Here is a 27,671-nt window from a genome sequence, read left to right on the forward strand (position 1 = left end):
TTTATATCGGTTTGGATTAATATATATATGTATTGAGAAACTACCCCTCTACATCAGGGGCAATCACCAATAGGGTATTAATGTTTGCGTCATACAAACTAAAAATACAATAAATACAGTGTACATAAATAAAAACATCACTATCCTAAAAAAAAATTTGTATATGGTCAATATAACGGAACTATAAACAAAAGTCATACTAGGTTCAGATTTCTATGAAACCAGGTTTAGCCACCATTGTCTTTGTAAAATCCTGTACCACATCTGGAATATAATAGTTCAATTCGTTTCATTGGTTGGTAAAATCTAACGTTTATTTTGTCAGTTTGATGGACTTTTTTTTTATTATTTCGGAATAAAAACATGTATTGTTACACAATTGTTCCAGGTAAGGGCTAGGGTTTGGATCACGCTAACATGTTTAACCCCACCACATTATGTATGTATGTGCCTGTCAAGTCAGGAGCCTGTAATTCAGTGGTTGTCGTTTGTTTTTATGTAACATATTTGTTTTTCTCTCATTTTTTGTACATGAACTAAGCCGTCAGTTTCTCGTTTAAATTGTTTTACATTTTTCATTAGAGCCTTTTTAAAAAGCTGACTATGATGTATGGGCTATGTACATTGTTGAAAGCCGTACGGTTACCTATTAATGTTAATTTCTTGGTCATTTGGTCTCTTGTGAAGAGTTGTATCATTAGCAATCATACCAAATCTTCTTTTTCATCTGTAACTTAAAGCATATTATTTCCTTGCTCGACTGTAATTGATACCTTTCAATAATGCAGTTTCCCGCAATGATAAACTTTTTAAAACGCAAAAGGACTGCTGCCAAACATCATTCGATAAGATTTTCTTTTAGGAGCCGCTACTGAAAATTAATTTTGTTCCTTACCTAACTCTCCCTACATTTAGAGTGGCTGTTGAATTATTTTTCTCTTTTTTTCTCAATACTTTTTAATTGAACAAAAATAAATGTCATTTTGTGAACACATGAACGCGCTGATAGCCTTCGCCTCGGTATATTTGTTTCCAGTTTGTTGTAAGATATGGATAACGAATTTTTCCATACCATCTATCTGCATTAAACCGTATGAATTCGTCATGGAAATTGTACTGCACACCGATAGTCAAGGACCCCCCTGCACGGGTAACACACCAGGCCCGTGAAATTGCGATAATATCTCCCCAAGGATTAAGGGCATCCCCATATCGTCCTAAACCTGAGTGCTCGACAGAGCTAAACGTCACAACAGCGTCAAATAGTTCCATCTTTTGGTGAAGGAATTTCATTCTGAAATCATACGGCAAGATTGTTTTAACACGGGGGTGCTCCGATACTATTTCCGCATATTCTAGTGTCACTACTTCACGGGCACCGGCTTCCAATACACAAGCTTCAACCCAAGGAATTTCTGAGCCTATCACTAAAACACGTCCTCCTTTAATATTTGGTGCATGTTGTAGTCCATCACGCAAGGCATTTGTTTCAATAGCTCCATAATTGCCATTTAACTGACCTCGTTTTGCAAGGGCAATCCAATCCTCAATAAGTTTTTCACTCCAAAGAAGCTTTTTATCTTTTTGTCCCAAATACTGTTGATTTAGATAATACTTCTTCAATGGTATGCGTCCATTCATAGTAAACTCGTCCATCAATTCTGTTGGTATATGTCCCGGTGCTTGAGATAATCCATGGCCGTTATCAATATATTTATTTTCGAATAACGATGTACAATTAACGTTTGCTAATATGTGGTCAAAAAATGGTCCAGGTAACCCTGTCCGTGATGTGTCACACAACTGGCCACAATCTTTTCTTATTGATTCAATTGATGTTAATAAGCTGGAAATATATGATGTGGACATGATGGAAAAAGCAGTTATATCCGGAGCATCGGAATTAACTTTAACTAATCTATAAGTAAAATAGTCTGACAACTGCGAGAAGACAGAAAACAGCATCGTCACACCTAAACATAATATAACTATCCCTAGTCTCTGTCTATATTGCATCGTTCGTCTCCTGTAAACACACAATAGAAAATTTAACAAGTGTAAATGTACACAGTATATATATATCATTTTAAAAATTCTTACTTGCAAAAAATACGTATCAAATTCATCTGTCAAACTTTGATTACCGCTAAAATACAAGTACGCAATACTGAGTTTGGCAACTATATCTTTTAGTAAAAACAGTGTATTTTGGGGTGCACAATTTCGATGTAATATCAGATGACAGTTTAGAGAACACATGTTAAATCTCGTGTCTTTATACTCAGTAAGAATCCGTATCCTATGTCAAATGATTATATATTTTGGGTATTTAAATAGATTTTTTTTATAGATTTTTTATGAAATTATTGTGCAAATTTTCCAAAAGGCAAAAATGAATCGTTTTGTTTTTTAAGAAACAAACGAGCTGTCAACTTGATAAAAATTGCAAATTTTGATAAAATTATTTCTTTGCTCAAAGATTTTTTACGACTTAATATTAATTTAATTGAATACTGCAAATGTTAAAAAAATAAAGAAATGGAACTTTTCATTAGAGAGCGGTCTCGGTGGCTACGAGTGTATACAGAAGTATAGGATTGTCAGTTTTCCTATCAAAGGTCGGGAGTTTTCTCCGGGTAATGGGCGTTTTTCTTCGCCTTTAGAAGGATCAATATCGATATTACAATGTATAGTTTGGTTTATTCATTAATAATTTAAGTTATCTGCTCGGACACTTCATTTTTTTATTACAAGATTGGTACAAATGAATTATTAAATTAAATCTCTGATGAGTTATGAATCAAGTTAACGCATTAGAAGGTCAACACTCATTATTTAACTTCGGGCATAACATAAACATCTGTTCTTACACAACTTCACAGGTAGTCTTATTTGTGTGCTCGGGCATAACATAAACATCTGTTCTTACAAAACTTCACAGGTAGTCTTATTTGTGTGCATGATTATGCTGAAAAATTAAGAATGGATTGCTCTCTGCGGTGTTCATGGCTATGTTATACCTGCTTCGTAAGATACTGTTGTACGATCGATTACTCTCTGTTTTGTACATATTTATGTTGTTGTAAAATGTATCTGCTTCGGCCGATAGTGTTGTATTTATCGATTGCTCTCAGTTTTGTACATATTCATGTTGTTATAAAATGTATCTGCTTCGGCCGATAATGTTGTATGTTTCGATTGCTCTCTGTTGTGTACATATTCATGGTGTACCTGCTTCATACGATATTGTTGTATGTATCGATTACTCCCTGTTGTGTACATGTTTATGTTGTACTTGCTTCGGCGATAATGTTGTATTTATCGATTGCTCTCTGTTTTGTACATGGTTATGTTGTACCTGCTTCGTACGATAGTGTTGTATGTATCGACGTCTCTCTGTTGTGTACATGTTTATGTTTTACCTGCTAAGTACGATATCGTTATATGTATCAGTTACTCTCTGTTTTCTACATGAAGGATTTTACATTTAAACAAATTTTTGTCTTAACCTAAATTTTAAGTAAAAGGATTGGAAGGATTTACAAAGTAAAAGAAGATTAAGAGTGTACACGCTGAAAGGTCTCGCCTTTTTTACTAATCATTGATAGTATGCTGATAGTCCTAAATAAAACGCTGTACTTCAACTATCACATAGACTTAACATGATCCAAGAAAATGAGGTCAAGGTCAACTAAACCGAACAAGAAATACGTGTACATGTAACGGTTTATTTCTTCCTCTGTGATATTTTATCCTGAGGATAATTTGTCACGGTAATTTTTTTCCAGGCATGGTTGAATTTTTCCATAGGAGTGAAAATCTTTCTGTGTTATGCGGATACTATGTACAGGGATATATTTGTAGTACTATATTTCACAGAACCGTGTGAAATAGAGTCCCATTAACTACTATGTAAGTTACTCACAATCAATATATACCTGACTATAATAATAAAATGTTTCACAAAGGTAGACTAAATTTGCATAATTTATCAAAGGGAGTTAATTATGAACAATTTATATTTTAAAGACATTAATATAATATATTTCTGAATCTATTTTATAATGAAATTTTTCTTTGAATCTTTTTTTTATATATTCATTTATATAAAAAGATGACTTACAACTTGATTTAATAAGACAGATAACATTTCACAGGTAATAACTATCCAGCTGTTAAACATGCTTTTGTTCCAATATATTGTTATGCTATGATTTATCTGATTTCCATATAATCAACAACTACATCTCTGTCCCCAGACAAAACTATTTATATAGTTAAAAATATCATCATAATCAAATTCTTCTATTATTGTTAACAATAGTAATGCAACTATATTTCTACCTTACTTTTAAATTTATATTTGTACTGAAATCTGAAAACAACTCACTTTTACATGAATTTCACTAACCTTATTTAATCATGATATTATTTTCACAATTACGATCTTTGAAATTACTTCTGGTTTTCTTCCCTATGTTTCATAATAATTTTCTTTTTAAAAGGATGATATTGACTTAAATATTTCAGGAAATTTTTTCAAGGATAATTTGTGAAATTATTTCCCATTATAATACATTTTTTTTAACAATTTCGCTTTGTTTCAAATACACTATTATCATTTCATAATATTTTTAAAGGATAATTTTTTTCTAATAATTATTCAATAAGTTAACTACCCAGATAGAATTTCACGGCAAAGGAAAAAATATCCCAGGGAAATATTTTCCTCCGGATAAAAAAATAACAACAACTACTGTGACATTTTTTCCTCCGGATCAAATTTCACCCGAATATAATTTTGCTTTACATACACCTTACAATCATTCAATGCACTAAATATAGTTGACATATTGCTTATAGTCTCCAAGAAACAGACTTAACAAAGAAAACTAACATTGACCAATGAACTTTGAAAATGAGGCCAAGGTCAGATGAACCATGTCAGGCAGACATGTACAGCCTACAATCCTTCGGTACAACAAATATAGTTGACCTATTGCATATACAATGTAGTATTAGAAAATAAGACCAAAAACTCAAAAACTTAACTTCGACCATACATCGAATATGCTAGACGTATTGCTTTTAGTACCAGTATCTGAAATATGGACTTGACCACCAAAACTTAACCTTGTTCACTGATCCATGAAATGAGGTCGATTTCAAGTGAAAACTGCCTGACGGGCATGAGGACCTTGCAAGGTACGCACATACCAAGTATAGTTATCCTATTACTCATAATAATAGAGAAATTAACATTTCAAAAAATCTTTCAAGAAGTCACTGAACCATGAAAATGATGTCAAGGAGAATGGACATGTGACAGACGGAAACTTCGTAACATAGGGCATCTGTATACAAGGTATGAAGCATCTAGGTCTTCCACCTTCTAAAATATAAAGCTTTTAAGATGTTAGCTAACGCCATCGCCGCCGCCGGATCACTATCCGTATGTAGAGCTGTCTGTTCTAAAACAAAAGAAATATTAAAAAAATAAAATTTTCTAATGAAAAAGCTGGAAACTACTCGGTAGTTTGTTGGATTTGATATATTTATCAGAAAGGGAACAATCACCCAATTAGATTACAATATCCTGATTTGAGATATAATACCTCAAATGGGATATACTTTAAATGTGCGAAAAGGTTTCTATTTCTATAGAATAAAACTTGAGGTTACTTGGTTACTTAACCTTGTACAAAGATTAAATAAAGGGAGAATTTGATTGGTTAACTTCCACTGATTGTTATTTTCTTATATGCTATGAAATGTATGTGAAATTTTTTCTATAGTACTAGACAGGATAAAACTTTACTCATGCTAAGTATTTCTTTATTTGAAACAAAGATAAATTTTGCACATTTTTTTGAAAAGTGCAAATTGAACAAAGACTAATCGGGGAAAATCAATGGTGGTATTACACCTAATATACAAGGGAAAATATAACAACGAGCAAATGTTTATACAAAAGGCATTAAGTGTTGGATTGCATATTTTCTGATTAACTAGTTGCTTATGAGTTTGATTCCTTCGAGTTTTATATAGATCAACCCAGCAGCTTATTCATTTTCTGTAATAGTCGCTTATCAAAAGTGGCTACTATTGACCCAAACAAATGCATTTTTTGGGGGGCGGGAAGGGAGTTATATTATCAAAAGTTAAGGTCTGTTTGCACTTTCAAATATCCCATTTGGGTTCTAATATACCAAATAGATTACTGTCACCCATCTGGGTTATTGATAATAACCTGTACATTATCAAAATATAAAGAATAACAATTTAAAGATTATTATTTCTTTTTTATTTTTCTTAACAGAATTACTCTCGACGGAATAATCAACGTTGTTTGGCGAATTAAGGTAGTTTCATGGTATACCGCCAACTTGGATTGTACAATCACAGTAAAAAATCGGTCTAGTTATTTGGCCAAATCAGCAAATTTGGAAACAGTATAGAAAACTTGTTAATTTATTATATCATTCAAAATATTTTAACAAATATCAAATTTTTTGGTTTTTAAAACTATTTTTTTTCAAATGAGCCATTTAAAGGGAGATAACTCTTTAAGTACAAAATTTATACTGGGCTAATAGTGAAATTTTAAATTTTTACTTGTAGCAAGAAAACAAGTTCGGTGACACCATCTTTTCTTTTTATTTTCTTAAAACATATGAAACCTTTCTTCTCACAATTTATTTCAAAATTCTATCTCGTAGAATTTTTTTAATGCACTCTTATGTGCTTTTTCATGAACAAACTAACCAAATTTAGGCAATTTTTAACGACTCAAAGCTTGAAAAATAGCACGGTGACCCACACTTTTTATTACATTTTTAAAAAAGCAAACTAAAATCTTCATTTAAGCAAAATAAAAGAAAATTCTGTCTCATAAAACATTTACTTATGATCTACCTTAACTAAATTATGCTTGATAAATTTGCAGTACTAGGTTGTAGTGACATATAAGACAATAATTCATTGCTATGTATCAATATTTCTTGACCGAATAATAAATATGAGAAAAGAAAGACATATTCCGTTTGAACTTTTGTCTGCATGTAAAACATGTTATAGATTGATAGTATCGTTAAAGGGAGGTTATCCAAAGAAGGTAGAAGAGAGGTTATCCAAAGCTATATTTTGTGAATAATTTTAGACATAATGTCATGGCTGGAGTTTCATGAAATTATGTCTCATGAAAGGGAGGTTGTAAATGCTTGAAAAGATGACAATTATTTGATGCAGCATTTCATGGTTAATCACAAACTTTTCAGGTTTGAAGATTCCATAAACACTCTTACTATTTCATGGCATCGGATACATCAAAATCCAGGTAAGTTTTTAATTTTCTGAAACGTGTACTTCATATAACTTTCATATATCTAGTTCCTGCCATGCCTTAAAACTTTCCTAGATGTACCAGTTTCTCTGTACTCATAGTAAATTTTGAGGGGTAAACACGGCCATATTTTTAAATTCCTTATGGTGAACCTTAATATCGTCAGGGAGAGTGTTTCACAGTAAAATATTGCAAGGAACAAATTATACTCAAGGTTTATGACCCCTTCTGTAGCCATTTAATTACGAAAGTTTCAAACTGCAATTGTATCAGAACATAGAGAACATGAATAAGATAGATGGGCCATTTTGTACATATACCAAGGGGAAACTTCGTGCAAAGTATTATTATTCATTTTTTCATGACATTTAATAGAAAACGGGATTTTGTGGCAAATAAAATCAGAATTGTGTAGAAAATCCACAGACTTTAAAACCGAGATTTTTGTTAAAAAATTCTAAACATAGATTACTCACTTATTTTTCTATGATGTGCTAGCATTAATTGCTTACAAAAAGTCTTGAACAACCAATAAAATCCTAAAGACCTCGTGCTGAGTCACTAAAGTCGAGTGCACCCTAGAAGGTGTACTTGAATTGGTCTATATCTAGGCAAACCTGTGCATCTGAAAAAGTTTTAAGGCATAGCATGCCCTAGATAAATAGAATTCAAATGCATTGTATGAATTAGAAAATTCATAACTTAATTGGATTTTGCCGTACACTTTTTTTCGTCCCTGCAGAAGATGATAAAATTAACAAACAGTTGAGTTTACCTTGATATGGTCCACTCAGGTGACCAATTATTGTTAGGTATCTATTGTCCATCTCATGTCCATATCAAGCAATACAGCTCACTTCAATTATTACCTGTGGGGAAGTTCTCAAACCTGTTTCCGAACTTAGTTTATTTTGGCACCTTCTGGAGGAATGAAAAAAAGTGCATGGCAAAATCCTGGTAAGTTTTTATTTTTCTAAAACATAAAACATATTTGAAATTTATTTATCTAGGGCATGCTATGCCTGGAATTTTTTTACAGATGCGCAGGTTTGTCTGTACTCCCGACTAAATTTTGAGGTGATTTTTCTCTGAGTACAGGCAAACCTGTGCATCTGGAAAAGTTTTAAGACATAGCATGCCCTAGATAAATAGAATTCAAATGCATTGCATGAATTAGAAAATTCATAACTTAACTGGATTTTGCCGTACACTTTTTTTCGTCTCTGCAGAAGATGATAAAATTAACAGACAGTTGAGTTTACCTTGATATGGTCCATTCAGGTACACAGTTTAAATCACCAATTATTGTCAGGTATCTATTGTCCATCTAATGTCCATCTCAATTAAAAATGCTCACTTGAATTTTTACCTGTGGGGAAGTTCTCAAACCTGTTTCCCAACTTAGTTTATTTTGGCACCTTCTGGAGGAATGAAAAAAAGTGCACGGCAAAATCCTGGTAAGTTTTTATTTTTCTAAAACATAAAACATATTTAAAATTCATTTATCTAGGGCATGCTATGCCTGGAAAAATTTACAGATGCGCAGGTTTGTCTGTACTCAGAGTAAATTTTAAGGTGAAAATACGGCCATTTTAGACATAGGGTCCACATGAACCTTAATAATTTTTTGTTTAAAAAGCCATCAAAATGTTGCAAATTTACATGAGAAACGGAGTATGTAGCCGACTCGAGGGTTTTTACAGTTAAGTCAAATATTTTTAAAATCGTACATATTGTAATAACCACGAAGCTGTTATTTTTTTCGTAAAGATTAAGACTACAGTATAAAAAGCCATTGCTGGTGTGAAATAAATTCAACAGTTCAGGGGAATTGACCGTGTTTCGTTCCAATAGAAGACTCCTTAAAAATATCCGTTTTTATAAAGAGTTGACCCCTCTTCTTCGGAGATGAGCAAACATTCCGTCATCATGCAAAATGAACTATTCTAGTGTAACTATGTAATTACCTTGTGAGTATGGTTAAAATTCAAAACTCCAGTCTTTCATAATCTTCTGCAAATGCACGGGAATAGTTTCAAACATAATACATATACTGAATTACTCAATAATTCAGGGAATTAAAAAATCGATTTCTATTGACACCAAATAAACCCGTAATATCGTGTGTTCACTTGTCCGTTAAAAAGAACTGGTCAATAGGTTTTAAATTATATCTTTGCGCTTGATTGATTTCATCCAAGACACAATGTATGTACAAGTAATTAATATTATACTTAAAATAAATAAAAGGCCAAATATAAGAATCTACATGTTTACACATGTCACTTACTTACTTATAAGAATTGATTGAAATCTCAATTTAATGGGTTTTTTTGGTTAAATAGGTGATTTTGTTTTTTTTGTTTTCAGTTTATGACGAAATAAAAGCTAGCGAACGAAATGTTAATAATGTCATGGCTAGCCAAGGTAGTTAAACATACCGTGACAAAATTTTGTATAGTTACCGATTAAATTTGGTGCATGGTTATACGCAGTGTAAAGTTTAAATTTAAGCTTTAGCAGCAGACGCTATCTTTTGAATTAATTTTAGATATCATTTAATATGATTTTTTTTTTTTAAATACAATGACCCCTACGCTCTACAAAAATAAAGCTTTCGGGGTGTTACCATTCCTAGTAAGTTTCAATCTAGCGTCGTAACACAGTACATGATATATAAGGCATGCAGATCCATCAGTCCTACTTCTTTATTCTACCAGGGGTGATCTGAGCCGTATCACCGCTACCAGATCACCCCAATTTCAGATTCTTTTCTTTGCAGGCTTTCATTTGTTTCGTAACATTTTGGCGGGAATGACTAATCTACAATAAAACTAAGAACTAGTCTATGTAATGCTACATAAAACCCCTATTTTCCCTTAAAACCAGTACCAAAAATATGATAGTTCTTTGTGATGCAAATACATCTGGGTTAGTTAGACAAAATAAGCGAAAAATCTAAATGCCTGCTGCGAATCAGAACAAGTAATAAGATACTAGTAGATCATAGATTTTTTTACTGCAATGAGAAAATATCGGACGTTTGGTATTTATTTACTAACGTTTGAAAATTCAAACTCTCAGAATAATTGGACATCTGTAAATTTGAAACTAGCCCTTAAGCACATCAGCGAAAGAGTCATAACGCTTCGGTGCAGGCCATCGCACTCGAGCTTGACCATCGCACTTCAGCATCCCTAATGCATCTCCGAGTCTTACATACATACATCATCTTAACGGATCCCGAGTGTGAGGTAAAATAATCAACACTGAACAGAGTGTCAAGTAAAAAAAATTATATCACTTTTCCTGTTTTTAATACTTTTATTGTGCCAAAATAGATATGAAATGTATTACATGCAATAAGATTTATTTTACTGAACTATTTTAAGAAAGGAAGTGATAATTCTTAATACATTTGTTAGACTGATATTTGTCAATTCGATTTTCTTATATACTTATATTATTGATGAATGGGTAGTTAAGCCTCCCTGCCACAAACAATCTGAAATATATTGCCCATGGTAGATAATAAATGTCCACATGATAATAAAAAAAACATACAAATTGATGGATTTTGTTTCAGCCGCCTCACCACAATTGTCTGAAATCTATTGCCCAAGATGGTTAATCATCAAATGTACAAATATATTTCACAGATTAACGAAAATGTAGTCATAATGTGTGTATACAGCAACCTTGTATTTGAGATTATATCAACTATTCATTAATTGATTGTTTGGTAGTTTTAACATCACTTTCAGCACTATTGTGGCCATGTTTTATTGGTGGAAGAAGCCGGAGTGCCCAGAGAGAACAACCGACCCTTGGTAGAAAAAAAACCCGGACAATCTTAGTCAATAGAAATTCGAGTCCAGCGCACGGCTACCTGTCACATGCGGGATTCTGACTCACAACTTCGGTTTTGACTGACCAATGGATACATTAGTTCGACTACTTCGACCACTCGACCACTGAGGGCCCTATTCGAATTATTGGATATCGGTAGTTGTTTGATTAACGTCTACTATAGCAAATCGTGTATCCATAATGAGGACAAAACTTATTTAAATAAATGTTTAAAATGACACGGAAAAAACAATTGACCCGATAAAAGCATTGATTTACTTATATAAAAATGTTTATCAGTATTTTGTATTTCCAGGCGTGTTTATTTTACTCCGTTGTCCTCAAAGAGAAAGAGAGAAAAGCTTGTATCTGCTTCATCAATGCAGATTCAAACTGATGATTACAGTTTGTCACACTGTCAACGTATATTTGTTCCACATTACAGAAGTTCCACTGGAAACTTTTTTATAAACAATGTCATAATATATGTTCCTGATGGAACAAATATCCTATACCATTCATTCCGTTAGGAACATTTACTGTAATATTTATTCCAGAGGAAATAATATTCCATTTGGAACTTATATTATGAAGGAACTTTTATTCCGTGACATCACCACTGTAACAGAGAAATGGAAGTCACAGACATGTTTCACACCGTGACACTCTTTTTTTGGCTTGTCCCAAGTCTGTAGCCTGTAATTCAATGGCTGTCTTTAGTTGCTTTATGTCATTACTGTTTTTCTTTTATTGGCGTTGAGCAACATGATAGGTGAAATATAAGGGACAGGATCTGCTTACATTTCCAAAACGTATTAAGACTACCCCTTGTGACAGGATCTGTTTTGCAGTAAAAATTGGCCATGGGTCGTTGCTTTTTCTTTTTTGAATTGTTTCATTAGGTCTTATGATGACCTGTAATGGTTCTAATCTTTTTCTTTTGGTTGTTGTGTAAATTTGAAAATTAATATATAAAATGTAGCAGCTGAAAATCTTACTGATAAAGAACGCAAGGTATATTTTGCCTAAATATCAAAATTGCCATACATTCAAACTGTATTTCAGTGCAAAAGATGGGTGACACTTTTCAAATCATTAATTTCATAGACAATGACTTATGAATCTGAAACTGATTTGAATCTCAAGATTGTAATATACATGGTGTCCAAAAACTTTACGTACAGAATTGGAGCTTTATCCTTTATATATCATATTATATAAATTAATGTTAAGATATTATGCTAGATAAACTAACATTGAAGTTGATGATGATAAAAAAAATTATCTATGATCTGCATTCATAGATGACAATAAATTGTATTCATAGAAGATCTCTAGCCGGTTGCAATTATAATGTTAACCTAAAAAGTTACTTAATTTTTGATTCGCTTTAAGTACCAACTATAACGACTTCAAAAAAAGAGTTAAGTCGTTATAACAAGTTAGCTAAGTCGTTACAACGACTTAAAAATAAAACTCTACCCTGATACTAATCGGCTTCTGTATTAATGTAAGTTGAATGTTCAAAATTGTGTGATGTTTTGTATAGGCGATGATTCAGAGTTTTTGGTGAATTGTTAACCCTTGTCCCATTAGACCACGATCGCACCACGCTCACCGCGATCTAAAATAAATTCAGATCGTGGTGAGGTCGCAGTATGAGCGGCATGAACATATAAATTGTCGTTTCAATCACGTTGCTACTACGTCCTCATTACGCTTCAACAACGTTACCGCTACGATTATACCACGTTGTCACCACGCTTATTATGAAAACTTACTACGATTATCACGATCTTTCAACGCTAATCACGTCCTCACTACGGCAATACCACGATTTATCGTCCTTCCCTACGCCTATATCACCATGCTCTGTCGCTTCGTAATTCTCGTATCAAGGCTTCAAAGCGAGACCAGGCATTATTAGCGACGTCACTATGTGAGAGGAGGCGTTAAAATGTCTTAGGAAGAAGGATAAGTCCAGTAATAGAACGATAAACATATAATCGGGTTTTCTTCGTATAGATATCGTAAAATATCAGTCGCTCGACATAATGTGAAACTTTTTTGCTCGTTTGCTGCGCTCACTCGCCAAAAAGGTTGACAATGTGGCCGGCTTATATTTTACGATATCAATGTGTAGAAAACCCGATAATCTATACTTATCCGATTGCAACACGATATAAGCACGCTCTTATCACGACCATACTACGATCATACCACTTTCATACCGCGATCTTAAGTTACGCACCGTGTTTCAAATAAATACTGTACAATTCCTTCTATTTCTCATTGATACGTAGAGTTTCTCGGATCGACCAATCCAACCTAAATCACACCATCAGGTCGTAGTAGAAGCGTAGTGAGAGCGCCCTAAAGTCGTAGTAAGATCGCAAAGGTCGCTGTACCATCGTAGCGAAAGAGTGATTCTTTTTAGAGAGACTGCACGACGAATTCACAGCGATGTTATTACGACCTCACTACGACCATCACGTTCTCATCACGACCCAACTACGCTTCCACTACGACTATACCACGTTTACACCACGCTGTTCAAGACCATAGTACGATTCTAGCACGCCCTTGTCGTCCTCATCACACTCTTCTTACGACCTGACTACGTTCAAACTACGACTATCATTCTCATTGTCATTTTCACATAAAATATATTATATATCTCCAGGTTTTGTTTGTCTGTATGTAGTTCTTGTTCATTTTCTCTAACGGCTTAACCATGCTTCTCGTTTATATAGATTAGACCGTTGACTTTCATGTTTGAATAGTTTTACGCTTGTAATTTTTGGGGCCCTTTATAGCTTGCTGTTCGGTGTGAGCCAAGGCTCCGTGTAGAAGGTCGTACCTTGACCTATAATGGTTTACTTTTATAAATTGTTACTTTCATGATGGAGCAGTGGCGTAGCCAGGGTTGGAACGATGTGGATGCGAACTGTCGCCGAGCGGAACGAGGCGAAAAACTTTTGGGACTTTTTTTATGCAGAAAATTAAATTTTTCCTGTATGCATGTCAGTGTATTCCCCTAGAATCCGACACTGGTTCGATTTTCGTTAATTTCAAAATACCCATTAGTATAAATTATATTTCCAACAGAATTTTATGAACAATACTACCATCACTAAATTCAGAAATATTTAATGTAAAGTTTTACACCAAATCTTATATTTGACATTTCAAAAACAAACCCATTTAATACAGCGGCACTTCTGTATATGGAACTTCGGAATATAGGAACCGAAGTGACACCCCTCATTTCCTGGAATTTGAGCTTCCCAAAGAGGTTTTTGATTACTTGTCTTAACTCATTGCTGCGAGAGGATATGGAAATACCGGGCGTCCGTCCGTCCAGTCTTGTTAGCGCTGTCATTTGTACAATTCTTGCCAGATTTTTGTGAAACTGATATCATCATGCAGCAATGTCTTTCACATATGCGAGTATAAATCCTGATCAAATATTTTTAACCAATACATGCCCCTTGGAAATATAAATTATAAATGCAAATCTCATTGTATTTGTTTGGAAGCTTTTTCTCTCGAGATATAAATTTAAAAAAAGAAAAAGTGCTTTGTTTAGTTTTTGCCCTCTTGTACATAAAAATGTATCTTGGATGCGGGGGACATTGGATCTCTGATCTTTTATTGAAAACAACATTAATATTTGTACCTAGACGGAAAAGGGTATTTGTGAATCCTGGAATAAAATAACTTCGTTACAAATAGAGTCGTCGTCTTTCGTGCCAAAGAAAAAAGTAAAATCACAAAAATACTGAACTCTAAGGAAAATTCAAAAAGGAAAGTCCCCAATCAAATGGGGAAAACGATATTAAGATATGATGTTTCAGATTTTTTTATCCATCTTGTTTACATAAAGGAAAAACCACGCATACGGCTTCGGAAATGATTGGAAGCTTTCGGATACCATCATGTGTATATGCTGTCAACTGTCATTATATAATTATTAAAGAAAAAAACATTTTTTTTGTCAAATTGATGTGGATGCTTGAGCATCTGAGCATACATGCAAGCTACGCCACTGTGGAGAGTTGTCTCATTGGCACTCATACCACATCTTTCTATATCTATTGAACATCTGTGTCATCTCTGCTATCGTTCACTAAAGTATCGTCATTTGAGCTTTATGGACCAGCAAAAGGTTGTAAAGGTTGGACTGGTTGGTCCGAAATATCTGCTTGATTAGGATTCGTTACTATCAGAGCTCCCTCTGCCTCTACATTAACCATACCACCACGCCCACGTGTTCTAGAAGATTTTTGTGGTATGACTGTGTTGTTTCCGAAAAATCTATGTATTAATCATAAATAGAAGGAAGGGAATTGTATTGATATGGAACACGATGTTGACGTTATTACTGTAAACGTAGTAAGATCGCGATATGAACGTAGTATTATCGTGGTAAGAACGTACTATAATTGCAGTAGAAGCGTGGTAAGATCGTGTTGCAATCGGATAACTCGTGGTATGGTCGTAGTGAGAACGTGATGATGGTAGAGAGATCTTGATATTAAAGCGTAGAGAGGTCGTAGAATAAGCGCGGTGAGAACGTGGTATAATCGTATCGGGATCGTTGTAGAAGCGTAATGCGGACGTAGTAGCATCGTGAAAGCAACGAAAATCTACATTTTCATGCCGCTCATACCGCGACCTCACTATGATCTGAATTTATTTTAGATCGCGGTGAGCGTGGTGCGATCGTAGTCTAGTGGTACTTGGGCTTTCAGGTCGTAAGAACAGCGTGATGAGGACGGCATGGGCGTGCTAAAATCGTCCTGTGGTCTTGAACAGCGTGGTATAAGCGTGGTATAAACGTGGTATAGTCGAAGTGGAAGCTTGTTTGAGTCGCAGTAAGAACATGGTGGTTGTAGTGAGGTCGTAGTAAAGTCGCTGTGAGATCAAAGCGCAGTCCCCCGATTAGAATCGCGCTTTCGCTACGATCGTCAAAATTTCATTTTTTTTAGCAAATCGTAGTGCGATCGTGGCCTATAGTACGGGGCGCCGAATGGGACTCGTATGGTTTTGTTATAGAAAATCAATTTTGTACGGACAAAAATGACTTCAGTTTAACAAAATTTGTAGCATACTACAAATTTAAATTTTGTCATACAAAATTATCTTTCAGTGGACAAAAGTAACTTTTGTCATGGCAAAATTTATCTTTGTAACACAGACTTTGCTTTTGTTATCCAATTTGAAAATTGGGCGACAAAAGTCAATTTTGTATGCAAATTAGTTTAGTTTGGATTCTGTGAACTAATTTGCATACAAAACAGATTTTGTCACAATATTCAATTTTGTGTGTATTTTTGTGTAGACAAAATTGAGTTTTGTTAAACAGAAGTGAAAATTTAACACAAAAGTCAATTTTGTGTCACTAAAGTCAATTTTAACTATACAAAAAAAAACCCAAGTATTAGCCTTTCAAAAGGCTAGTCGTCTCTTAGCTGATGACAACGGAAAGTGCTCTCGCTTTGTAGATTAATTCATTTGCTAGAATAGCCAAGTGCATCAATCAACAAATTTTACCACACACGAGGTCACACGTTATGAAGTAGTATATCGTTTAACGTTGTTGTTTACGAAACTCCAGAAGATTCGGCTATTTAAGATAAAAGTTACATGTGTACCAGTATCATGAATGGTTAATGATTAGGGAAAATCTAATTGCTAAAATAGAGAGGGAAAATCCGATACTCTACGGGATTGAAGGACATTTCCTAGGTTTGGATTGTCCTTACCAATCAATAAACTTTGATTATTCACGTCTCGTAATATCTTCCAATCAGGTAGTAAGAAGCATTCACGCACTGACTGTCCATCGTTCAATTCTTAAAATCGTCTCCTAGGAGACGATAAAAACACAAAATTCAATTTTGTTTTCATTTTTGTGTAGACAAAATTAACAAAATTGAATTTTGTGTTTATTTTCGTGTAGACAAAATTGACTTTTGTGACACAAAATTGACTTCTGTCACAAAAGTTAATTTTGTGTTAAATTTTCACTTTTGTTTAACAAAACTCAATTTTGTCTACACAATAACTAGTTTTGATTAAAATCACAGGATGCTAATTCAATCAACATGTTAATTGCGTGCAAATTTAATTTTGTCTCACAAAATTGACTTTTGTGTTTTAATATTCATATAAGGTAACAAAAATGAATTGAATTTTGTCTACAAAAATGAATGCTGACATTACAAAATTGAAGTTCTTAATATTTAAAACAAGTCTGTATCACATAGTTTTGTAAGACAAAAATGATTTTGTCATGACAGAATTGAATAATGTGTACACAAAATTGATTTTGATTACAAAAAGTTCAAGTCCCATTCGGCGCCCCGTATATAGTGGGACTGCGGTATTACGTTTCCTGACCATGACCGTGCAAATTAATCTTCCAATTACTTCTGTTAATAACAAAATGACTAAATTACAAAAGGAATGCAACACTAACAGAATACATATGGGTAACCAATGAACAAAAGACAAATAAATAAGAAACATTGATCCCAAAAAATCAGGGGCTACGTCCGAGGGAGAACAGAACTTGCTTTGGCATTTGCCCTGCACACAATATGATATGGAGACAAGCGTTTGGTTTTGAAATTTCCCTCAATGTAGTTACGGCCCTGTAATAAAAGTGAGGTATTAAAGTGTTCCTGAGGAAATATACCTCAAGTTAAGTGAAACCAATTTTCAAACATTTCAAGTATATTTAAATAATATTTATACTTTTAACATTAAAAGATTTGGGAAGTGTTTCCTGGCATTTTTTGTAAAAAGATGAATTTATGAAGAATCTGGTACCATCTCACACTTTCGATAAGTAAGTAAGTAAGTAAGTAAGTAAGTAAGTAAGTAATTTTTATTGGTTTGAAATCCAAAATTACAGGATTGATACCAAGACAATACAAAAAATACAAACATATCTATCATATCAAATTCATAAACATTGTATATTTATATAAGAATGTGGTACCACAAAGTTATTTAGTACTTAATAAAGCATTTCTAGAAATGAACATGTCGCTTATAAATTTAACAATAATTCTAATTATTGTTAAATTTAAGATCTGCTGAGTTATTTATTTTCAATGCATTGCAAGTCAGGTAATTTATTTTCTAACTACCACAGAACAAACCATTTATTTTCGTGATAATCAAGGCTGAGTTATTTATTTTCAAAATCCTCCCCCCCCCCCCCCCCCCCCCCGAGTATCAAATGGTCATCCCCTTAGATGTGTGTTTTAGAATTATCATAGGTAAGAGAACCCACAATTATCTATTATATTTCAATTCAATTCAATGTTTTATTAAAGTCTCATCTCTCAACAAGTACAATCAATCTTTATACATTGTAAAATAACACTAGATAAAATGAGAGCCATTCTATACAGAATTATAAGAGACTATTAAAATGCATAGATATAATACACAATATCAAATAAAATACTATTTACAATATATAAAATTTCTACGTCTTTTTAAAATCAAATGACAGGTTTTGGCACACACACGTATCATATTTACATCTGAGAATAAAAACACTAACTTTTGATTATCATCTAAAGTATTAAAATTGTTATTAAAAGTTTCAGCAACATAATATAAATGGTTTCTAAAATCGTCATAAAGAGGACATCTTAATAAAACATGCGCTTCATCTTCAATAAAAACGTCACATATATGGCACACTCTATTTTCTAAAACAATATTTTCATATCTCCCTGTTTCAATTCTTAGGGAAGCAACACCACATCTAAATTTGGCGAAAGCACTTCTGTGATTGAAGGGTAAAGCTATTTTGCAGTATTCCTCCGGTTCAAATTTTTCCTTAAACAGTCTGTAAGTTCGTAGCTTATTGCCACCTCTGCCCGATATAGATTTATCAGAATGTAAAACAGCATGCCAATTATCGACATGTTTTTCGTGTAATTTTGACATAAATTTTTTTATAACATAGTTAGTGTCCATATTTTCGGGACACGATAAATTACTTTTTAGTTCACAGAAGTTTTTCTTTACTAAAAAATTCCAGTTTTTAACACACTTATGCTTAATACTCATACTATCAGCCCACTTGTGAATTTTTGCATTTAACCGATTTGAGCTCATGTTATTTAATCTACACCACAAACGTATAATACTTTTCCACTGCTTATCAAAAATAGGTGTTATACCTAAGTCTGCAGTAACTGCAGCATTTGGTGCATATTTTCCTACTCCGAGAAAAAATCTACAAGCCCTATTATGTATGGAGTTTATACAAGAATATGTTTTTACACCCCATATACCTGCTCCATATTCTATTATAGGACAAACCAAACTTTCATATAATTTTACAAATACATCGAAACAAACACCACCTAAAAGTTTACACTTGGCTATTACCAACCCTAAAGCTCTATTTGCTGAAGATGCAACTGCTTTTGCAGTAACATTATAGTCTAAATGTTCGTTTAAAACGAGACCAAGATAAGTATAATTACTAGAAAACTTAATAGTATGGCCATTACAATTAAAAATTACATCCGATCTAGGTATAGATGGCGGTCTAAAATGTACAACGTTACTCTTGTTTGCATTAATTGTCATACAATTGTCCTCACACCATGTAGGTAAAGCATTTAACAGAAGTTGTAGCTCTTTTTCATCGTTTGCTATAATTACAACGTCATCAGCATATAATAAAATACACAGTTTTTCATCACCTATTTCTATTCCGCAGTCAAATGACTTAAGAAATGTAACTAAATCATTAATATACAAGTTGAACAAAATGGGCGACAAGGGACATCCTTGTTTCAAGCCACAGTTAACATCAAACCAGTCTGTGAAGTGGCCGTTTATTCTTACAGAACATAAAACATTTGTATAAATTGACTTATTAGCAGAACAAAAAGGGTGTGCAACACCCATTTTTTTTAATTTATACCACAAAATATCCCTTTGTATAGTGTCGTAAGCCTTTTTAAAATCTATAAAGGCGCAAAAGGTTGATTTACGAAGTTTTTTTCTTACATCAATCAAATTAGTAAGACTAGATAATTGGTCTATTGTACTACGTTGTTGCCGGAAACCATTTTGCTCGTCAGCCAGTACATTGTTATCATCTACCCATTGAGCTAATCTATCGCTCAGTATATTACAGTACAATTTGTAAGACACTGCTGCCAGGGCGATCCCACAGTGTAGATACTATTCTGTACGCTATCCGGAAGTCGCGATTTTCGAAGCGATGATTTCCAACTGGCTAACAGGACGGTTTTGCCTACGGTAACTTTTCTCATCATTTGTTTACTCCTATATCTACAAAGTGCTTTGAACCTCTTCAATGTATATATAGCATCATAAATATGAGTAACTGTAACAAAAACATGCATTAGAATATAAAATATACGTGTGCATCACATCAACTTGGTAGAAAAAAGTGAAATCGATGGACAATTTTGCTCTCGTAGTACAAAGCAAATAATCTTTTATTGCAAATATTTGCATCAGTTTACAGTTAAATATATACTGTTTCAATATTCTTTTCGTATTTAAGTAGAATATTCGTATTTCCGATAAAAAAATATGTTTTCCTTGAGGATCCCAAAATAAATTACTGTACGATCAGTCTAGAACTGACTGTATTCTAGAAGCGATTTCAGATTTTTTGACTATGACCAGTCGTGATTTTGAAGAAAAAACAACAGCAATTTGAAGGTATATACGTGTATATGTTATATTATGAACTATCCAGGGAACTATAACGTGTAATTACTCTTGGTAATAGTGTATCGTTACAGTTATCTGTTTAAGCTATAATACATTTTTAAAGATTATTTACACCGTCCGCCGTTGACCAATTGATGATAACATAAAGACAGCTTTGCGTAGGGGGATAATTCATGTGATATAATTTTGGTATGTTGACAGAAATAGAAGGTCCATAATGAATTAATCGAGTAAAAAAGGAGCAATTTCAGAAAACTTTAATGATTTGTTTAGGAGGTGTTGGAAATACCTGATGGGTGCCCCCATATAATGTAATGTTCAAGTCCGTATCTTATATAAAGTAACCCAATAAAAGATTTTTACTAAAATTCGAAATAGACAGTACACAATACAGTCATTATCATTTATGATAAGGAATCCAAATAAGATTAATTAATAGTTATATCAGTGACGGATTCAAAAAAAGGGGATCCGGCAGTTTGAAACCCTTTTTTAACTATCAATTCATTTGTATGGGAACATATATTTGGAATCCCCTTTTCTCCTGGATTGGACCCCTCTCCATTTACAAATGGCCGGAACCCCCAATGTGGTTTATGAGGAGATGCGCTTACAAAACCGGCGAAACATATTGTACCGGTCCAACGGACGATCGTAAAGACGGACTTCTTTATCACTATAACCCCCCGCTTGACAAAGTGGTGTACAATTGAGTGTCAAAGAGACAGTTTTCTCATTTGAATTATTTTACATTGTCTTATCGGGGCCTTTTAGCGGTATGGGGTTTGCTCATTGTTGAAGACCGTATGGTGACCTATAGTTGTTAATGTCTGTGTCATTTTGGTCTTTTGTGGATAGTTGTCTCATTGGCAATCATACCACATCTTCTTTTTTTATATAGCTCTACATCTTAAACAAAGTGAAGGAACTGTGATCAATTATAGGTTACAGTTTGGCCTCGAATGTGTGTAAATACATGCATTTTTATATAACAACTAAATCTGTGTGTTTGTACAATTTTAAGTATAACGGAGGACATTTCTGAAACTTATATACTAGTATACATCAAACCTTCCTCTTATTTTAGCAACATTTAAACATCCTTATACTTAATGTAGTAAGTCGAGTACACCCTATCAAGCTAAAACATGTTTCATAAGTTTTCAGGATGTGAATGTATTGAAATATATTTGTGTTATTTAGAAAAATGCCACCTTCTAATGTATCGTAAATAACTTTGAAATCACCACTAGAATACAATGACATAAAGACTGATCATACAGTTTTAAAATAAACAAGCGAGACTGATCGTACAGTGAGAAATTCAAACAAGTGTAATTTTCTTATTTCTGGCTTCAAAGATCTGGTTGAAACTTTTACCACCACTTGAAATACACTTCATTGAGTTAATTAAGTCTGGTTTTTACGTTAATTTGTACACTAAGAGGGTAAAAAGATTGTTTTTAGGTTAATTTTTCTTAGTGATGCACTTGAAAATCTCTTGATTAAGGCAAAGACACGAATATTGAATGTGCGGAATTTAATTCTAAACCATTTGAGAATATCGATGTCGGCTGAATTAATCATTAAGCAATGTACAGATGATCAACTTACCGTTTAATTCAGTATACCCATCAAATTTAAAATGTGATCCAAAAAGTTCTCGCTTCGAAAATCGCGACTTCCGGATAGCGTACAGAATAGTATCTACACTGTGGACCCCTCTCATTCCTCTATAACAAAATATATATGATCTAATACTAATAAAACCAAATTGTTATAGATCTAGTGGTCAGTAAAAAAAGCAATTAACTATTCATTTACATTGATCATGTCATTCTATTTCAACTTAGAAGATCTTTATACGGAGTTTTCTAGGATTGGACCCGTGAAAAGACAGTCTAATTGGATCTTGTTAAATTTTGTTCGTTGTCTGAATTATTAATCTCCACGTTCAACAAATACTTCAACTTTAAACTATTATTGATGTATATTAATTTTTCTATATTAACTTCTAAACTCTTAAAACAGTTATTTTTTGTGCATACTTTATAGCCTAATCTATTAATAAATTTTCAGTTCGAAATCAAACTATAATTCCTTTGCCGACAGTACTTATTGATTGTACCTGAATTAAAGTTCACGGTATATAATACATGTTACGGGTGATTGATTTTCCAACAAATACTGAGACATTTTATTTGTTTTTTGAAACATGAACAACGTGGATTTTCCCAAAAAAAACTAAAAGTGAGTAATACACATTTTAAACACAATTATTGTGAAACAATTTTTACACTCGGCATTGCACATTTTATAATACTTTGATGTCTCTCAGACAGAGTACATTGTGGTGGTGGCTGCCATGGTACTATTGGATCAATAACAACTATTATGGAGAAGATCAAACGTTTAGTAAGCACCGCTTTGAATCTGTTATTTTATAGGTCTTATATTACTGTTTTGTGCCGAACTTGGCATAATAAAATTATAGATAAACTGCATGGCATAATACATTCAACGTCTCCACAGCGGTTGCCGAAATCAATTTTATTTTCACTGGTGTTACTTCCCTTTATAAAAACAACACGATGTTGAGGAAAAACCTTTAAAGGTTTCAACAAACAATGCCATCTTAATGATGAACGATTGAAAAAAAAATAATAAAACACATATAAAGCTAACAAGTTGTTATTGTTGGCATTTATTTTTGTATAGAGTAGACAAATGTAAGTAGGTTCTTAATACTAACGGTATTGAAGAGTTAATCACTTTTATAGGCCACTAGTCTAAATACTACATGTTAAGATAGTCGGTAAGACGGGGGGTTTCGCGCTTGAAAATCTTAAAATAATTTTTGTATTAAATTTTAATGTTATCTTTACTATAAATTGAATATCTAGCACTGAATAGGGTGACACGTTGTCGCTACACACCTTTAAATATACACACCTTTAAATATACACATGTCATAATTACATTGGCCTGAGGGTGACTTAATAATTAGAGGATCATAGGATTTAATTAAACAACCAATTGTTCAGCGAACAATTGAAGGTCTTTCCACCACTAGCAATATATTTTGATATGCAAACATTAAAATTCAGTTTAAATGTCAATTCCTATGGCTTTATGATGTATAAATATGAATTTAGAGAAAAGGTCAAAATCTAGAATGTCGAATTTGCTTTTTACCTTGACCTCAATTTCAAGGTCATATACCAAGGACCTCAAATCAAAAGACCCTAGGTCTGTAATATGTATGGAAAATGAGTTATATCACTTTACTCATTATTCTAAATATAAAAGGGGGGAAAACAATCATTTACTGCCAAGGTATCCTCGCAATCAAAATTTAAGTATTAAGACATGTCGCAACTAACAATTTAGTAAAAATAATTTGTCTATATACATTTTTTAAAAATAAATGAAAATAAGCCAAAATCAAACCTTGACCTACTTTTTATTTTTTTGGATCAAGGACCTCAAATCTAAAGACCCTAGGTCTCTATCACTTATGGTTTACCATTTAGAAATGCATATCACTTAATTCAATTGAAAAGGGGGAATAACTCTCATATGGAGTCTCTGTAAAGCTTCGGTCCAAATGACTATCCTAATCCTGAAGATGTAACAAGCAATTTGGTAAAATAAATTTGTCTTAATCGTTAAATAACGGTTGCGAAGGAGTAGTGGCCACAAGATAAACAGTGTTTGGGGAGATAACTCTAACAAAGTAAAGTATTTTGTTACACAGTTGTAAATTTTTAAAGCGTATAAACTATACGATATCATATTCCAAATATCTAAGCAACATCTTTTGAAAAAATTAAAAAAAAAATTAATTAAATTAAAAACCAATTGTTCAGAGAACAATTCAAGGTCTTTCCACAAATAACAATATATTTTGTTATGAAAACTTTGAAATTCAGTTTGAATGTTAATTCCTATGGCTTTATGATGCATAAATATGAATTGAAAGCAAAGGTCTAATCTAGAAAGTCCAAGTTGCCTATTACCTTGACCTCAATTTCAAGGTCATAATCCAAGGACCTCAAATCAAAAGACCCTAGGTCCATAATTTGTAAGGATAATGAGTTATATCACTTTACGCATTATTTTAAATCTAAAAGGGGAGAAAACTCTAATTTATGGTCAACATACCCTTGCAATCTAAACTTATGTTTTACAACATGTCCCAACTAACAATTTAGAAAAAATGATTTGTTGATGTCTTTTAAAGTTTTTGAAAACAAGGGAAAATTAGTCAAAATCTAAAATTTAGAATATGACCTTGACCTTTGACCTTGACCTAATTTTCATTTTTTTGGACCAAGGACCTTAAACAAAAAGACCTTATGTCTGTTTCACTTATGGTTTACCAGTTAGAAATGCATATTACTTATATGAAATGCAGAAGGGGAAATAACTCTCATATGGAGTCTCCGGATAGCTTCAGTTAAAATAAAAATCCTAATCCTGAAGATGTAACGAGCAATTTGGTAAAAGAAATTTTTTGTAAATTTAAACGTTTCGAAGGAGTAGTGGCCACAAGAAAAACAGTGTTTGTGAGATAACTCTTACAACGTTAAGTTTTTGGTTACGCAGTTGTCAGTTTTAAAAGCGTATAATCTATACAATATCATATTCTAAATATCTAAGCGACATCTTGCAAAATAACAAAACTACGCAAGAAAAAAATTTAGGCGGAAGAAAAATAATAATAATCAGAACAAAATCAATAGGTCTTTCCACGGAAAGGTGGAAAGACCTTATTATTAAAAACCAATTGTTCAGAAACAATTGAAGGTCTTTCCACTAGTAAAGATCTATTTTGATATTGAAATATGAAAAATCAGTTTGAAACGTTAGTTTCTATGGCTTTAAGATGTATTAATGGGAATTTGAAGCAAAGGTAAAAAATCTAAAACGTCCAATTTGCCTATGACCTTGACCTAAATTTCAAAGTCACTAACAAAGGACCTTAAATCTAAAGACCCTAGGTCTTTAATATGTATGGTTAATGAGTTATATCACTATACACGTAAATTTAAATAAAGAATGGGTGAAAATTCCCATTAATTGTCTACGTACCCTTTCAACCAAAATATGTAAGTAAGGACATGTCGCAACTAACAATTAAGTAAAAATAATTTGTCAATATCATATACGATTTTTGAAAATAAGTAAAAATTAGGCCAAAATCAAAATTTGACCTTGACCTTTGACCTTGACCTAATTTTATTTTTTTTGGACCAAGGACCTCGAATCCAAAGACCCAAGGCCAATATCTCTTTGTTTAACAGTAAGAAGTGCATATCACTGGAATTAAATGAAAAAGGGGAATAACTCTCATATGGAGTCTCCATATAGCTTCGGTCCAAATAGCCAACCTAAGCTTGAAGATGTAACGAGCAATTTGGTAAAATAAATTTGTCGTAATTTTTTACAGTTGCAAAATGAGTAGTGGCCACTAGAAAAACAGTGTTTGGGAAGATAACTCTTACAATGTAAAGTATTTGGTTAAGCGGTTGTCAGTTTTTAAAGCGTATAAACTATACGATATCATCTCTCAAAAATCTAAGCGACAACTTTTGAAACAATCATACTACGCAAGAAAAAACTTTGACGGAAGAAACAAAAAAATAATTAAAAACCTTTTAAGGTCTTTCAACCAATAAGGATCTATTTTGATATGAAAATATTGAAATTCAGTTGAAAATGTCAGTTCCTACGACTTTATGATGTATAAATATGAATTTCGAGCAAAGGTCAAAATGTAGAACGTCCAATTAACCTATGACCTTGACCTCAATTTCAAGGTCATAGACTAAACATCTCAAACCAAAGGACACTAGTTCCTTAATATGTATGGTTCATGAGTATTATCACTTTACACATTATTCTATATAAAAGAGGGGCAAAAACTCCCATTAATTGTCTTTGCACCCTTTCAAACTAAATTTGTAAGTTACGACATGTCGCAACTAACAATTTAGTAAAAATTATTTGTTGATAACTTATAAGGTTAATGAAATTAAGTAAAAATAAGTCAAAATCAAAATTTAGAATTTGACCTTGACCTTTGACCTTGACCTAATTTTCATTTTTTTTTTACCAAGGATCTCAAATTAAAAGACCCTAAGTCTCTATCACTTATGGTTTACCAGTTAGAAATGCAAATCGCTTATATAATATACAAAAAGGGGGATAACTCTCATATGGAGTCTCCGGATAGCTTCGGTTAAAATTTAAAATAAATTTGTCGTAATCTTTTACGGTTGCGAAGGAGTAGTGGCCACAAGAAAAACTGTGTTTGGGGAGATAACTCTTACAACGTAAAGTATGCGGTTACGCCTTTGTCAATTTTTAAAGCGTACAAACTATACGATATCATATTCCAAACATCTAAGCGACATCTTTTGAAACAACAAAACTACCCAAGAAAAAAAATTTAGGGGAAGAAAAATAATAATCAGAACAAAATCAATAGGTCTTTCCACGGAGAGGTGGAAAGACCTAATAATACGAACAAAATCTAAAGGTCTTTCCACGGAAAGGTGGAAAGACCTAATAATGAGAACAAAATCAATAGGTCTTTCCACGGAAAGGTGGAAAAACCTAATAATTAAAAACTAATTGTTCAGAGAATAATTGAAGGTCTTTCCACCAAATACCATGTATTTTGATATGAAAGTAGTAAAATTCCGGTTTGAATAATGTTAAGGCC

General features: G+C 32.9%; 1 protein-coding gene and 1 long non-coding RNA gene across 6 annotated transcripts in view; one reads left to right on the forward strand and one right to left on the reverse strand.

Annotated features, from left to right (window-relative positions):
* Positions 1–143: 143 nt before the first annotated feature.
* LOC139498030 (uncharacterized) lies at positions 144–9,490 on the reverse strand. Its single transcript, XR_011657793.1, has 3 exons — positions 9,310–9,490; positions 896–2,026; positions 144–264 (listed from the first exon to the last, which is right to left on the reverse strand). It is a non-coding gene; the product is annotated as an uncharacterized lncRNA (long non-coding RNA).
* LOC139497986 (uncharacterized) overlaps positions 7,191–27,671 on the forward strand; it is a 62,600-nt gene continuing 42,119 nt past the window's right edge. For 2 of the 5 annotated variants that reach the window (XM_071286249.1, XM_071286259.1), the window contains exon 1: positions 7,191–7,336. In XM_071286249.1, coding sequence (XP_071142350.1) covers positions 7,311–7,336 — 26 coding nt within the window. In that variant the 5' untranslated portion in view covers positions 7,191–7,310. Of the gene's footprint in view, positions 7,337–23,053; positions 23,357–27,671 lie in introns of those variants that run through there. The other 3 variants (XM_071286264.1, XM_071286274.1, XM_071286287.1) reach the window with 3 other exon arrangements.

This window comes from Mytilus edulis, chromosome 1, assembly GCF_963676685.1.
Source record: "Mytilus edulis chromosome 1, xbMytEdul2.2, whole genome shotgun sequence".
NCBI lineage: Eukaryota > Metazoa > Mollusca > Bivalvia > Mytilida > Mytilidae > Mytilus > Mytilus edulis.